The sequence below is a fragment of the Mesoplodon mirus genome (assembly GCF_964341445.2).
Source record: "Mesoplodon mirus genome assembly, chromosome: 2".
NCBI classification, from domain to species: domain Eukaryota; kingdom Metazoa; phylum Chordata; class Mammalia; order Artiodactyla; family Ziphiidae; genus Mesoplodon; species Mesoplodon mirus.
The window spans coordinates 12,886,713-12,903,336 of NC_138977.1; the positions used below are offsets into that span (position 1 = coordinate 12,886,713).

General features: G+C 42.2%; 1 protein-coding gene across 2 annotated transcripts in view; it reads left to right on the forward strand.

Moving 5' to 3' along the window:
* RNF150 (ring finger protein 150) overlaps positions 1-16,624 on the forward strand; it is a 250,688-nt gene that overhangs the window by 212,305 nt on the left and 21,759 nt on the right. The window contains exon 7 of one of the 2 annotated variants that reach the window (XM_082644957.1): positions 5,918-6,558. The exons of the other annotated variant lie outside the window; for it this stretch is intronic. Coding sequence (XP_082501083.1) covers positions 5,918-5,925 — 8 coding nt within the window. The 3' untranslated portion in view covers positions 5,926-6,558. Of the gene's footprint in view, positions 1-5,917; positions 6,559-16,624 lie in introns of those variants that run through there. 2 annotated transcript variants of the gene reach the window in all.

Consider the following 16,624-nt stretch of genomic DNA (forward strand, 5'->3'; position numbering starts at 1 on the left):
TTTTAAAAGAGATTAGTAATCATCTAAGAATAGCTCCAGTTCATCTAAATATTTTAGAACTTAGCTCTGTTTTACACGTCGCTAAAATATTTAGGCTCCAGATGCTTTATGAAGGATTTAGTTGAACTGTTTAACAAGTTGAACACTAAAAAGTGAATGTCTCTCTTTCTTAACGACTCTGAAATTATGATGCAGAAACGTGTTGTGCAGAGAACATTTAATAATTCATGTCCATCCATCATTAAAGCAGCAGGAATAAGAAATCTTAATGTCATCTTTCAAAGATTTGAGGCTTGCTCTTTTCTGGCAGAAAGAAATACCTTAAATTCATTGATTGATCATTCTTCCTAAGATCTCAAAGCGTACTTCACCCATAATATCTTGTTCTGTCTTCCTAACATTCCTGCACAGTAGAAACAAACAGTAACATCTATCCCAAAAGGAAAACTGAAGCAGAGGGGCTAAATCAAGTTCCTGCCCCAGCCCAATTGTCTTTCCAGTATTCCACCACGAGTTTCAACTGGTTCCCTATAAAGAAATGCCAGAAAAGCTCACTGGTTCCAAGTTAATAGTACAGAGTCAGAAATGGAATCAAAGCATGCCCATATGAGAATGATTTTTAAATCAAGGGCATCAGGTCTGGTCTTCTTGGTAAACGAATCATCTAGAATCAGCTCAAGATTTCTGGCTCTACATGGCAGACTGAGCCCACAGGTGTATCTCTGCTACCCCACAAAGGGTCCATGAAATGTATAAACCTACATGGACACTAAGAATAGAGAAAAGGTTACAGCAGACAATATGTCAACAAATTTTGGAAGACAAATGAGTGGAAGTTCATTTAGTGAAGAGGGGAAGCCTGAAATCTGAGTGCCTTCTTAGTTTGGAGCCAGTGAGAAGCTAGCTCAGAGTATAGGGCACCAGATACGTAGGAAGGCTGTAGCATGCGGTGGTGCTCAAAAGATCAGGTGAAAGACTATGTAAAGAGCGTTTAGCTTCCCCATCCTGAGCCACCTGTAGTTGCCTCAGGCCCTTTACTGAGGTCCCTTCCCTAGTTCGCAAGCCAACTTAGGCATGCAAGCTTAATCATGATGTCTCATTGCAAATATGAATGGAGGGCAAAGATGGCTAGAGAACTGCAAGAAGCCACAACATCTAAGAGAGAGAAAGAACATGACAGATAAAAATAAACTCCAAGGAAACAAGATAATTCAGATCACAGAATTCTATAAACTACCATTTGTATTCTGATGGAGATATGTGATAATATTGCATCCATGGAAAAGAAACAGATGATAGCGATTTTCTGAGGATGAGAAAGAGCTCTTGGAAATTAAAAAAATAGAGCACAGTGAAAATTCCCATCTTGAAAGATACAATAGCATTTGTTGTTAAACTATGTTCTTGCTGTGAAATAAAAACTGGAAAAAAAGTAATTTGATTTAAAAATTAAGTTTAATAATAAGGAAAAACAAAAAGTCAATTGACATGCCATTGAAGAATTAATCTACTTATTTATCACACACTTTGCATTAACATCCCTCCCCCAAAATGTCTTTTTACTATGGTGAAGAATTACGGCCTCGCATGGCATACCTGGCTTCAGAAAATGCTTGGTACCAAACTTGTAAGAACATTTCCTTTTTGCATGCTACATTTGTGTTATATTTTCAATATATCAGTTCATAGGTTTATTTTATAAATTAGTGACTTCAGTTTTTATAGTGAAGTCATTCTCCAGTGTTCAAGCTAACAAACTTGGGGTTATCTCTATTCTTTTCACTCTGTTGCCTTTCATAGTCAAATAATCACCAACCCATGTTCATTCTGCCTTTTAAATCTTTCTCCATGTGCCATTTCCCTCTGCATGGCTATAGTACAAGACCTTAGCACCTCTGACCTTGGGTTTTTTGGTTTTTTTTGGGGGGGGGGCTGTGTTGGGTCTTCGTTTCTGTGTGAGGCTTTCTCTAGTTGCGGTGAGCGGGGGCCACTCTTCATCATGGTGCGCGGGCCTCTCACTCTTGCGGCCTCTCTTGTTGCGGAGCACAGGCTCCAGACGCGCAGGCTCAGTAGTTGTGGCTCATGGGCCCAGTTGCTCCGCGGCATGTGGTATCTTCCCAGACCAGGGCTCGAAACCGTGTCCCCTGCATTGGCAGGCAGATTCTCAACCACTGCGCCACCAGGGAAGCCCTGACCTTGGTTTTTGCCATGGCTGCCATTTCACTCTCCCTGTTTCTAGTCTTACCATCCTCCAGTCTGTCCTCATCCTGCTGCCTAGATAATCATCTGTAGAAGTCCTGTTGCTGTTTTGCTCAAAACATTTCTATCCCCTATGGGTTAAAATCTCAAGCTGGCTAATCTCAACAAATCATTAAGCATTTGGCCTCTGCATATCTCTCCATGATTTTTCACCACGCCCAGCTGGCAAGCTTTGTAGGGAAGCATTTCTAAACCACTAGTGGCTCCAGTCACAGCCCCCAACTCTTCTCTCTTCTTCTGCCAAGTCTTTCACATCCTTCAGGCACATTTCATCTGTGGTATTCTCTGAGATGCCTTCTCTGCTACTCTGAGCAGAACTGGTGATCCTTCTAGAATTATTTCCTTTCAAACAGTTCTCTCTCTTATTATTTCCTGAGAAAGCATCTGTCACCCCACTAAACATGTAGGTCCTTAAAGGGTTTGGACTGTGGCTTTTCACTTTCATGTTCTGAAGCACAGCACAAGTTATGGCTACAGTTAGACTCAGTAACATTAGTAGAATAAATGAATGTGAATAGGTTGAATTTTAAAGGAAACCAAGAATAGCAGTAGTTCGAAGTAGAAGAGACTGTGTTCCAATATGTATCTGTGTTTGGTCTGCTAATGAAAAGAATAGGTATATATTCTCCCCAGGACACTCAAGGTGGACCAAGGCACCAGCAGACGGGCCTGCCTATAGCCACTTCCTCTGGGACAACACTGTGACCCTTGCCCCTTGTGACAGGAGCACAAATGCTCAACTGGTCCCCCATCACAAGGAAGGAGGGAGACTAATGCCTTGTAGAAATGGGTTGATGATTTATTATTTATCATTATTGAAATGGACTACACAGCCCAAATGAGGGATTAAAAGCAGCATAGAGAGACGAAGTGACAGAAATTACAGCAAAGGGAAATACGATGGGGAAACGTTCTACTGCCTGACTGTACATCCATTTCTGCAAATGCCCTGGGAATGTCATCAAACCAAGTGCCCAGAAGCCAGTGCAGCTCAAATGACGCTCTTCATTTTTTGTTTTACACCATGAGCACTCCTCTTCCTACTTTATATTAACCCGTGATGAGTGAAGATGACCCTCCTAAGTGGAAGTCTAGACTTGGAGAAAACAGTTGTCTTTGGCATCAGGCAGATCTGGGCTCAAATCCTGGCTGGCCACTGACTGAGTAGCTGTGGTCAGTGAATAACATCCCTGGGCCTCAATTTCCTCAACTTTAAAATTGTCCAGGGACTTCCCTGGTGGTCCAGTGGTTAAGATTCCACTTCTGCTGGTTTGGGGAACTAAGATACGGTGTGCTGCACGGCGTGGCCAAAAAACAAAATTGTCCAAATAAAATCGACCTTGAAGGTTTGTTGCAAGCATGAAATGAATCGATGTGTAGACTGACTCAGAGCCTGGCACTCAATCAATTGAGGTGGCACTCCCCACCTTGCACACCATCTCTGCATGAGAACACACATTGGATGGACACATCACAAGTACCTATTAGCTCCATGGAAGTGTCTTGATAAAAATATCTATAAACCTTTCTCAGATGGATTCCAAGGCCCGATAGCTCTAGGTTGTATCCTTAATCATTTGCCCGTGGAGATGAAAGCTAACATGACCTTACTCTTCTTCAATTACCAGAATTACTTTACTTCCTGAGCCAGAACTGCATGCTCGCTTTTAGTTATTTATCTTTTCCACTAATTGATCACTTGAGGACTACTGAGTTATAAACGGCAATCTTTATTACCATGATCTCATATAAAATAATGACTGTCCTTATAATACCATTTACAGAGAAACCTCTCAAGTTATCAGCATAATCACTAGGCAGCCCGTCAATCAATCAACAACCGATTAGTGTCAGTTCCTAGAAAGGCATAATTATATGTTTCTATGCATGGCTCTGTATTGGTTATATTCAACAGACAGCAGCCCTCCCACTAATCTTAGAGAGTGCTTTGAGCATACAGACCAACAGACGAATGACCTGTGGATAAACTAGTAATTTCAGATTTGCCAGGTCCTGATGTTCTTCTTGTGTTCATAAGTCAAACCTCAGGGAATGACTCAGAGCAAAAATATTCGAAGTAAAAGGCAAAAGATTCATTCGATCATGAAGAGAAGCACGAGTATAGATTGGGATTGACACATATACACTAATATGTATAAAATGGATAACTAATAAGAACCTGCTGTATAAAAAAATAAATTTAATTTAATTTAAAAAATATATTGGAAGTATCCTTTGATATAAGCCTCCAAGTTTTCAGCACATGTGTCTCACACCCCCTGCCAAGAAAGTCCAGTAGGAGATCTTTTAAAATACAGAAGTAGCTAACTCATCGGCTTCAACAGGGGTGGTCGTTACTACACTTCCTCCATTTGGGGGAAAAATTTGCAGGGAAACTTCTGAAGAAAAGAAAATATATTGTGGTTAAGTGGTTGAGCCGGACTCTCCTGGCCGGCTCCATCCAGGAGGCAGGTGTGGTGATCAGTCAGGTCTGGATAAGTCCGAATGCCAGGATGGTGGGCAACTGTTATTCCCCCTCACTCCAGAGGCTTTCTGTGGAGCACGCACCAGGATGCCAGGGTGAGAGTCAAGCCAGGTTCCCTGCACGCTCATACGCACACATACATTTACACACATATGTGCACATGTGCTCACACGGTATGCATGCATGCCCACATACACACCACCACCACCAATCCTCAGGGCCTTTGCTCATCATCTCAATCCACTAGGAAATAGATCTCCAGGGATTCCCGGAAATTTTTCCAGGCAGAGAGGGCAAAGCGATGTCACACATGACTCCTTTTGCCTGCAGATGGGCTGGGTTTAGCCCTGAGAATTTCTGATAATGTTCCCTGAGTAGCCAGCATTTAAATATGGCAAAGTTTTCCATACAGATCTGAATTTCCAACTTGAAAACATTGGAAGCAACAGCAATTCTGGGCCTCATTCTCTGATGGCGGCAATTGGCTGGACCTGAGTTGGGGCAGCCCCAAGACAAGGCATGTGCTCTGCAGTCACCACAGCTCTACAACCCCAAATTTAGGGACAGTCTCAGGGCAAAAACACTTCCTTCATATGCAGTGATTTCTCAGGGACAATCACTGTTTTGAACTGTCCTATTAGGTCTCATTAAAATAATACCTATTGGTAAAGTCACGCGCAGGGCAACTGTGTGTGTCTCTTAAGCAACCACGTACACAGTTAAAACTCTCACTGGGGGCTTCCCTGGTGGCACAGAGGATGAGAGTCCGCCTGCCGATACAGGGGACACGGGTTCGTGCCCCGGTCCGGGAAGATCCCACATGCCGCGGAGCGGCTGGGCCCGTGAGCCATGGCCGCTGAGCCTGCGCGTCCGGAGCCTGTGCTCCGCAACGGGAGAGGCCACAACAGTGAGAGGCCAGCGTACCGCAAAAAAAAAAAAAAAAAAAAAAGATCACCTACCTCATGGGATGAGATGTAATGAAAATGCCTTAGAAAAGCCTGTGGTTCATTAAAAGCATTCGAAAAACGTTCTTTCTCATTATCTGTGGGGCAGAGGAAGAGGCAGAGAGAACTCAGACACTATTAAGCATGTATCGTGTGCCAAGGATCCAGCAGAGTACTCCCTTTACATAGTTTATAACCTTTACAATTACTATCGCTCCTTTACATACAGGAAACTGAAGTGGAGAGCGGTCCGGGAACCTCATCAAAAGTCTTACGTGGAGTAGATGGCAGGCTGGCGTGAGAGCTCTTGTCCCTCTACAAAGCCGAGGCTCCTTCCCACACACTGAAGCTTCTCAAGTGTGGCCTGATCCCCTACCTGGGCTATAATAATTACCATGCAGACCCCAGGCCCCACCCCGGATCTGCTAAATGACAATTTCCAGGGGTGAGCTGACAACTGTCATTCTCACCAGGCTTCCTACGTGATTCTTTCTAAAACCAGAGTTTTGAAAACATGTGCCTCTATCCCAGAATGCCCGCCCAAGCAGATCAGAACTTGGACAACTCACACATCTGAGGTGTATCCCTACAGTCCATTTAAATGTGGTCTGTATCTACCCTGATACTAATTTCATTCAGGGGCACTGGAGTTGGAACATTCTCTTCAGCCCAACTAACTTCACCTCTTTCTTGTTGATTCAGCTTTGTGAATTTCCCAGCTGAACATAATAGTGCGGTTTTGTGTGATTGGTCCTCGGTTGGATCCTTCTTCATAGGTCCCACGCTGTCTATCCCTGCCTGTGATAAAGATGATCACTGGCCCCTGTCACATGGATCCCAAGGCTAAAAGAAACTCCGTAGAAAATACAAGTACATTTTTTTTTCAGTCCTGCCTTGTTTGTGGTCTTGATGGAGGTTTAATCCTAGCAGCCAACATTGCTATAGGTGGCAGAGGCCATTGTCTTTTTGTTGTTATAATAATTGCTCCTTTGCTCATGAAACATTGTGTACCTGATGTGTGACCTACAGGCTGTGATGGGGGCATTCATTTACATTATGAGCATAAGAATCGCCTGCTGGTAAAAGGAATTGTTTTCTGTAGAGAAAATGCTTTAACAATATGAGATACTAAAGCAAGTCCTTGATCCAATAGAGCAAACGATGAATCTGAAAAGAATCACAATTGGTTTTCTCAGATATCTAATTTTACTGAAGAAAGAGGTCATTAGTGTCATAAAATTACTGCTAAATGGAAAAGAATAAGGCAACAAGGTTACATTTTACAGTTCCTTTGGGTTCTTGGCAGCTAAGATCTGCAAAATTGTTCTAATTAGTTGGTAGCTGCTGAGCCGCATTAATTTCCACCAAAGATACAGTGTCGAAAATATATTTAGGGAGCTTAACACTTGGAAGGAAGGAGGTAATAATGGTAGGAACTCTATCTTTCTTTGCTTTTATTTTTCTGTCTTGATGAACAATGACAATTATGGAATGTATGGAACCGTGACTTAATCCTCATAATGTATATAGCTAATTTCTTAGAGTTTTTATCCTCCAAGACATATTGGTGGGACTTTGCCGTTATGGCGATGCATGTCTGTACTTACGATCTGCTCGTCTCCCACCTCCAGGGTTCTCTCAGTGACTACATATGCATCCTTCCTCCTAGAGAAACACTGTCCCTAAAAATGCAGCTGTAAAAAAGGAAAAATGTGTCCACCCCGATACTGGAATTACAGTCAACGATGTTTTGAGGGGAAGATGTTCAAAGAGTCTCAGAAATCCCAACCGGCTTTCACTCTGTTCACATCCTCTGGTCCCTCTCCAGAAGATTTTTTCTTAGGGGGAGTGGAGGAAACCAAAGGCAGCCTGGGACTTAGTGGGTTAAGGAACAAGATCAGCAAAGGACCCTCTCCGCTTTTTGCCAGGCTTACAGATCCCAGGGGTGGAAGTCTGCTCTCCCTGGGACCTCCCTGGAATAGAAGATGCTCCCTTGGTATCCATGGAGACTTAGCTCAGCATCAGATGAGTGTGTTATATGAGATTTGGGGATTTATGAATTTTTTAACCACTCTGTACCATGTGTTTTATGGGGAAGTAGGTGGTCAGAATGGTCAGAAACAATAACTATGTTAAAAAACCTTAAATCAATTTTGGTAGTAGAACAGGTTGATGTAAGCTGATGCCTGCATACAGGACTCCAATGTGCTCATGGCAGTGTTGTGTCTCTAGTTTAGCGCTAAGCTGTTTATTTACCTTACAATTGTAAAATGTCAACTTTATTGATAAAGCACCCCACACTACAGGAGACTTTAGAAGTAGTCTCAGGCAGCTATTCTTCTGGCAAAGTAATATAAAATATTTGCAAGCAGGAAAAAAAATGAACATGGTAAGATCTTTCCAGCAATAGATCACCTCCTATTTGGGATGTGGGCTATTCTTGTGGCTGCAGAGTCTTTAAAAATACAAGTTCAAAATGTTCATTGGTCGTGTGCTACTGGGAAACATTAGCAAAATGATAAACGCAGCCTGTGGCAATCAAAGGGAGTTAGGCAGGAGCTCTGTCCCAGACAAATATGTAAACCAACCATGGAGTAAAAAAAAAAAAAAGTGGGGGGAGATATATTATAAACATCAATAATCATTCCAAAAAGCAGCAGCATGATTCTTTTTAAAAAATTGAAAATTCAGAATCTACATGTTGAAATGACTTTCTATTGTGCAAAATCACAAAACTTATTAAGAATAAGTAGGGGGAAGAGACATTGTAAAATACTTTTAAACTATCTAGAAGAACTCACCAGAGGTTCATGTCAAAGTCTGTTTTATTAATTAAACGAAATCATTTGCCAATGATGTTAGCAATTTAGTATAATATTTATTAATGCTTATTTTGAGCCAGGATAAAATTGCCCCTCTTCTGAAGAAATTTCTATTCTAACACATGTAAAACAGATGTGTACAAAGTAGAAGTTACTTTGCCAAGTGCTCTTTTATAGAAAATAGGTCTCATTTGCCAGATCTGCTAAAGGCTTTGTCTGCATAAGGGATTTGTATAGCTTTCATTAGTTTACAAAAGAGAGGAAGGAATGATCCCTGGCAGGCTGGTGTGGGGAAATACTAAGACCTTAACCCCCGTGTTAAATTCCAGAAACTCCCGACAAGCTTGTTCAGGGCATTTGGCCTTTGAACACATATTTAAGAATATTAGGGGGCTTCCCTGGTGGCGCAGTGGTTGAGAGTCCGCCTGCCGATGCAGGGGACGTGGGTTCGTGCCCCGGTCCGGGAAGATCCCACGTGCCGCGGAGCGGCTGGGCCCGTGAGCCACGGCCGCTGAGCCTGCACGTCCGGAGCCTGTGCTCCTCAACGGGAGAGGCCGCAACAGTGAGAGGCCCGTGTACCGCAAAAAAAAAAAAAAAAAAGAATATTAGGATGAAATACCCCTGTCTTAGTTTTTTCATCCGTCATACTAGAGCACTGCTGGGTTTTCAGTCATTTTCCTGATTCTGTGTTTATGGTAAATACGTTTACCCAGTCACAATCGTCCAACTATAAATGGTACCTTTTCAGCTCTCATTTTCAAGGTTAACAAGCTGCTGGCAAAACAGCCGGCTTGGCCACGCCCCTACCTATGCCAGCCACGGAGACAGAAATCTACACAGTGGGCCTTTCTTCTCAGGGAGGTGCTGAGTATAATTCGAAGCCATTAAAGAGAAATAAGAAACCAGAAAATACCGACTTAAGGTGGAAGAGTTGGGGAGCAATGAATAAGATTCCTGGCCCATATAAACAAATGAATCACTTGGTTTACTTGCTGTGAGGTCTAGATCTTGTTTTCCTTAGCCTATTCTATGGGCTCGCCTGATGCCTTAGTGGAATGTATTTCACGCAGCATTGAAATCAGAAGAGTAGGAATCTCCCTCCCCAATGTTTTTAGCCTTTAAAAAACCAACATGAGGGAATTCCCTGGTTAGGACGCTGCGCTTTCACTGCCGAGGGTGTGGGTTTGATCCTTGGTTGGGGAACTAAGATCCCACAAGCTGTGCAGCCTAAATAAATAAATAAATAAATATAAATAAAATAAAAATGAAATTATTTTTAAGAAAACATGATTTCTTCAGATCTTCCCTTTCGTTTATTCAATACATTTAGGTGATAACCATTATATTTCTTTTATTTGCATAGCGTGGAGGATGGAGGTTTGGTAGTATCTATGCAAAACAAGTCCCTGCCCTCTTAGAGCTAACAATCTGCTCTAGGTAAGAGAAAATCATCCATGAGTGGATATTTACTTAAATAATGATGTAAGGCAGTGCTGTTAATCAGGGATGAGGAATATTCTGGATTACAGGTGCTCTTCAGAGAAAGGGGGGATTGTGGTGGGCAACAGTACCCACCAACCTGTGGCTGCACCCCTCCACAATGGGAAGAAACCCTCAGGGGCCAGGAGGAGGGTCACCCAGAGCCCCTACCCCACTTACTAGAGACCGAGTTAGGATGCAAACTGCCATCGTGGGGAGGGCTGAACTTGGCCACACCCTTCTTTTTCATTTGGGTTTTTAGTAGCCAAACCCCTTTGTGTGTACAATTCAATATAGGTGTACATTTCAGATGCAGTGAAGATGTACGTTTAAACTCTTTGGGTTTTTGAGCAAATAAGTGAAAAGTGCCCAGCACAGAATCTAGTGAGGTTCAGGTACTTCCCCCTCACTCGTTGGATCACCTTAAGAAGATGCATTCGGTGAAGTTAAGTATAGCTACCAGATTTTTGTTTTGTTTTGTTTTGTTTTGGCTTTCCCGAAAATAGAGATCCCAGGAGCAAAGGAAATGAAGATCAGATTAATGAAGTGAATGAGAGGGTTTAACCAATGATTTCAGTAAAGATTCATTGCACTATTCATTAGTCATCTGCCTTTGAATATTGCTACACTGAATGCTGGGGGAGTGGTGGGGGGTAGATGGGTTTGGGAAGACCTGCTTCCGCTGTCCTTGGTCTAGTGACTGTCGTCAACGTCAGCATCATCACCCTCATCATCCACCGCTGCTCAGCCTCCCCGATTCACCCCACTGCAGAGCCCTAGGGCTTCGTGGAGCACCATAAAAACCACCAGAGCAGGAATGGGAGAGCTGTGTTCAAGTCCCAGGTCGGCCACTTCCTGGCTTTCAGGAGACCCTGAGAGAGCGACTTAGCCTTTTCTGAGATTCAGGCAGCCTGCGTAAGACATAGTCAAAGATGGGACTGACATTATAAACTAAAAGCAAACGTAATGGATGATGATGGTGGTGGTGATAAAATAATAAGAGCTGCGAAAAAGTGTGTTAAAGTATTTCCGATCCAAACCTACCATTTTCTACCAGCACTGGTACCCACCCACACCTCCCACCTTTGTTGCCCCCCTGCCATATCAATGCCCGGCCAGCTTAATGTCCCCCCTTATTCCCTCTGCCCTTTTATGTCCCTTGTTGAACAGCTTACCTCATTTGTATCTCCTTTATTCTCACCCTAAACTCATGCCAAGGGATTCCCATTGCATGGCCAAATATTGATTAAAATTCTGAGTTTTGTTCTAAACACAGAGAACTAGAAATTGCATCCTGTGTGCCAGTCGAATGGGTTAGGTTATGATTAGATAACATGCATGACTGGCCCACGGCTTTTGCTATTATAAGCTGCAGAGAGAATCCATTAGGTTTTCCAGGAAGGCATATAAACACATCCATCTAGGTGAATCACGGTAAGTTATTGTTGCGATACCTACTCATGCTCTGGGTCAAAACATCAGGTCTCTTTTCTTTAGCTAAGAGTGCGTCTGGCTGTTCTCGAGGGCTTATTAGTGCCACCACTTTGAACCCACCCCCTCCCGCCCCAAAACACCAGGTGGTGACCTGTTCTCAAACCAGCCAGAAGTGAATTATGCAGTATTTATTGGAGGAGTTGGAAGCAGTCTGGGGTTCTTCTAAACAAATGACTTGCAGTCGACGTTTTTTAAACAGGCTTCTCCATGTGTTTTATGGGGAAGTAGGTGGTCAGAATGGTCAGAAACCATAACTATGTTAAAAACCTTGTATCGACTGTGGTAGTAGAACAGGTTGATGTAAAATGATGTCTGCATACAGGACTCCAGTGTGCTCATGGCAGTGTTGTGTCTCTAGTTCAGTGCTGAGCTGTTTATTTACCTTATAATTTGCTTAAGCTCTTCTTGAGGACTCGTATTTCAGCAGTTTCACTGTTTAAAATGCTTCTTTCTTTTTAAAAACATATGTGTAAGAAACTGTGTTCCTGTGTCTGTCCTCCCCTCCCCAGCCCCTTCCGGAGTGATGTAAAGGATCCCCTACTTTGCTATGTTCTGCAGCTTGAACTTTAAACTAGACCTTGGGTTTCCATCAGAGCCTGTTCTCTAGTTTCTTCTTGCTCTTATGTTGGACTATCCTGTAACAGGGTGACACTTGTACCGGCAGGAGGGATAAGGCTGTCACATGGCAAATGAGCTCTTTATGAAATGTCAATGCATCAACCTACATCAAATCACACTGAAGAAATAGAACATTACAGAAACAGTGAGGTAGTGGCCAGGGAAAGAAAGGACACCTTTTGTCCATCAGGACCTTGATAGACAAAGAAGGAAGTCAAGAGGCTTAATGGGATAGAAATAAAGCAGTTCTCAGTAAATGTACTAAATACAATAATAGCTGCCTGTTACCTGGCACACCATGTGTCAAACGCACTGTGAAGTGAAGCACTGTGTGGATGTGTGTACATACACACACACCAGGTCTCGTTACAGCTACAAAAATATTATTATCACTATTTTACTGATAAGGAAACTGAGGTTATTTTCACCAGTTTATTTAAGCAAGTACTTTTTATGCACAAACATAATATAATCCAGTACGTTAAGGTCATGACACTTCAGCCTGGCATTCAAATCACTCTTCAATTTTAGTACAGCCTACCTCTCCAACCCAATGCCTGACGGTGAGACCAGTCAGGAAAGTGGAAATCTCTCTAAATATTTCAAAATAGGGGAATGTAATGCAAGAAATTGATTACAAAAATATCAGGAGAAAATAAACACCAGCCTTTATTTTGCACCATACATAAAATTAACTCGAGGAACTTCCCTGGTGGCACAGTGGTTAAGAATCCGCCTGCCAGGGCAGGGGACACAGATTCAATCCCTGGTCTGGGAAGATCCCACATGCCGCGGAGCAACTAAGCCCATGTGCCAACAATTACTGAGTCTGTGCTCCAGAGCCCATGAGCCACAACCACTGAGCCCAAATGGCACAACTACTGAATCCCGCATGCCTAGAGCCCGTGCTCTGCAACAAGAGAAGCCACCGCAGTGAGAAGCCCGCACACCACAAGAAAGTGTAACCCCCACTCGCCACAACTAGAGAAAGCCCACGCCCAGCAACGAAGACTCAATGCAGCCAAAAATAAATTAAAAATAAATAAATTTTAAAAGTAATAAGAATAATAAAAAATAAAATTAACTCAGAACGGGTCATAGACCTCAGCATGTGATACACCACTTTAGTAGAACAAAGGATGAAAATAACAATATCATCTCAATTGATGCAGAAAAAGCATTTGACAGAACACACAAAGACCAGTTGATTTTCCAAAGACTAACAATGAACAACCTAAAAAGGAGATTAAGAAAACAATCTCATTTACAATAACATCAAAAAGAATAAAGTATTTAGGAGTAAACTTAACTGAGGAGACGGAAGACTTGTACACTAAAAATGACAAAACATTGCTGAAAGAAATTTAAAAGACACAAATAAATAGAAAGCCATGCCCTATTTGTGGATTGGAAGACTTAATATTGTTAAATGTTCCTACTACCCAGAGCAATCTATAGATTCAATGCAATCCCTATCAAAATCCCAATGGCATTTTTTGCAGAAGTAAAAAAAAAGAAAAAATCCTAAAATTCATATGGAATCTCAGAAGACCCTGAATAGCCAAAACAATCCTGAGAAAGAAGAACAAAGTTAGAGATCTCACACTTCCTGATTTCAAAATATATTACAAAGCTACCATAATCAAAACAGGGTAGAAATGGCACAAAGACACATAGACCAATGAAACAGAATAGCGAGCCCGGAAATAAACCCTCACATATATGGTCAAATGCTCTGTGACAAGGGTGCCAAGACCACACAATGGGGAAAGGTAGTCTTCTTGACAAATGGTGTTGGGAAAACTGGAAATCCATGTGCAAAAGAAAGAAGTTGGACCCTTATCTTGCAGGAATCATGCAGGGTGGTGGTGTCCTGGGCATCTGTGGCACAACAATGTGCATGTGGTCAACAATATTGTACTGTATACTTGGAAGTTGTTTTGAGGGTGAATTTAATGTGTTGTGGTTTTTTGCCACCAAAAAGAAAAAAAAATTGACTGTTTCTTATATAGTTACATATACCCACCATATGGACCCAGCAGTGCACTTCTAGGTATTTACCCAAGAGAAATTAAAATGTATGCCCTCAAAAAGACTTGCACACAAATGTTCATAGCAGCTTTATTTACATTAGTCAATCACTGGAAATAACTCAAATGTTCATCAGTTTATGAATGGATAAGCAAAATGTGATATATACACATGGTGGATCACTGTTCAGCAATAAAAAGGAGTGAACTATTGATATAGGCAACATCATGGATAGATTTCACAATGAGTATACTGAGTGAACGAAACCAGACACAAAAGAGTACATACTGTAAAACTGCATGTGTATAAAATTATAGAAAATTCACCTTAATCTAGAGCCATAATTCTCCACTGGGGATAATTTTGCCTCTCCGGGGGGCATTTGGCAACGTCTGGAGACTTTCTGATTGTCATAGCTGGGGAGGGGGTAGCACTATTGGCATTCAATGGATAGAGACCAAGAATACTACAAATCATCCTGCAATTCCCAGAACATCCCCCCTACAAGGAAGAATTCTTAACCCCGAATATCAATTATACCAATGTTGAAAAACACTGATAAAGAGTTATAAAAAGAAAAGCAGATCAGGTGTTAGCTGGGTCCAGGGACAGGGGGAGGAAATGACTATAAAAGGACATGAGAAAGCTTTGGAGGGAAATAGAAATGTTTAACATTTCAAATAAACACCATCAGGATAGTAAAGGTGGTTGCAAGAGTACATCCATGTATTACATCCCTCAAAGCTCATCAAAACTATGATTCACGGCTTCCCTGGTGGCGCAGTGGTTGAGAGTCCACCTGCCGATGCAGGGGACACGGGTTCATGCCCCGGTCTGGGAAGATCCCACATGCCACGGAGCGGCTGGGCACGTGAGCCATGGCCGCTGAGCCTGCGCGTCCGGAGCCTGTGCTCCGCAACGGGAGAGGCCACAACAGTGAGAGGCCCGCGTACAACAACAAAAACAAACAAAAAAAAACTATGATTCAATGAAGGTGACTTAAAAAACCAGTTTGGAAGACTGGAGGAGCAAGAGGTTGTTACCCAGAGCTCCTGAGCACGCTTCCACTACTCTGATGTTGCCGGAGCTGTCTTGCTTCTCCTGGGGGGACCTCCCGCACTGAGTAGGTGATCAGGATCCTCCTCTCCTGATTCTACTGAAAGCACTGTCAACACTTCTGGACCCCGCAGGGACCTGCCTGAACCAGAGCATAAGAGCTTCCCTCTTCCTCCCACCTTCCAATCTCCTCGGCAGGACCTAGGAGAAAGCCTGCTGGCAAAGGAGTCTGGGAAATGCAGTTCCCAGCCTTCTAGCTCCCTATGAAACAAGAGAGCACAGAGGGCAGAAAGGGGGCACAGTACCTACAGACGAGATCTGGCACTTTGCTGTGATCCTCCATATCCTAAGCTACAGCCAAATCAAACCATCCACCTGCCTTGTAATGTGCTCTGATGATAACTAGTCAAGTTGGTTCTCCTGAAAGAAATGCCATCTCCCCTCATCTCCATACTTCCAGTGCTAATCAGATCTCACTGCTGGTTTACATGTAACCGACTTCATGAACCCTCTGGGTTACCCAGTTGGAGGTGAAATTTAACTCACCTTTCTGTTTCATTTGCATTTATACCTCTCTTTTAGCATATATCATCCTTTATTAAACTTATGTAGACACAAGTCTGATTTCTTTTACTAGATCAAATTCAATTTAAAAGCAGAGACTGTGTTTAGTTCATCTTTTTTTTCCTCCAAAGGTCATCAATGGTGCTGTGTACCTAATAAACGTTCAATAAATTCCTATTGAATAAATAAGTGGTAAATAAGTTGATGAATGAATAAATGAAGTCTGTAGATAATTTTATGCAATTGCAGAAATGGATATCTGCATGGTATCTGCCTATCTCTCTAAATCCATCTGGTAGCATTCCCTTTTTTATTCTTTTTTCATTCCAATCATATTCACATTTATCAAGAGCCTTCCATATACCAGATACTATGCTTAATGCTTAAGGTCTTATATGGGTAGTACTAATTAGGATTGTAAAATAGCTATTAACAACATAAATGTTCACTAGATTTTGCCTTCTTTCCTGCAAAAACTAATGTAGAACTAATGCAAAAAATCACATTATCCCTTCTTTTTGCTCTTAGTAAGGAATTACTCAATGAATGAATTGTTAATGAAATCATAAGGAGTTTGAGCAATTGGAGAAAATCTTTCTCCTGCTGGGTGAAGTGTCACAGGGAAAGAAAACCAATGATGAAGAGATAAAAGCAGAGAGTGAAATCCTAGCTTATGATCTTATTTAATATCCGAATTTCCAGGGAGTTCTCCTTTACCAAGTCAGAATAAGAACAATGCTTTAAATGTCCCCAGGTGAAAAAGAATTTTCCTGATTTGAGCTCACCCTGTCTATAATTATGGAGCAAGCATTTAAAAAGGCAAAAGTGCCAGTTATATCTGAACAATTCTAGGAGTCACTTGGCCAAGTGGA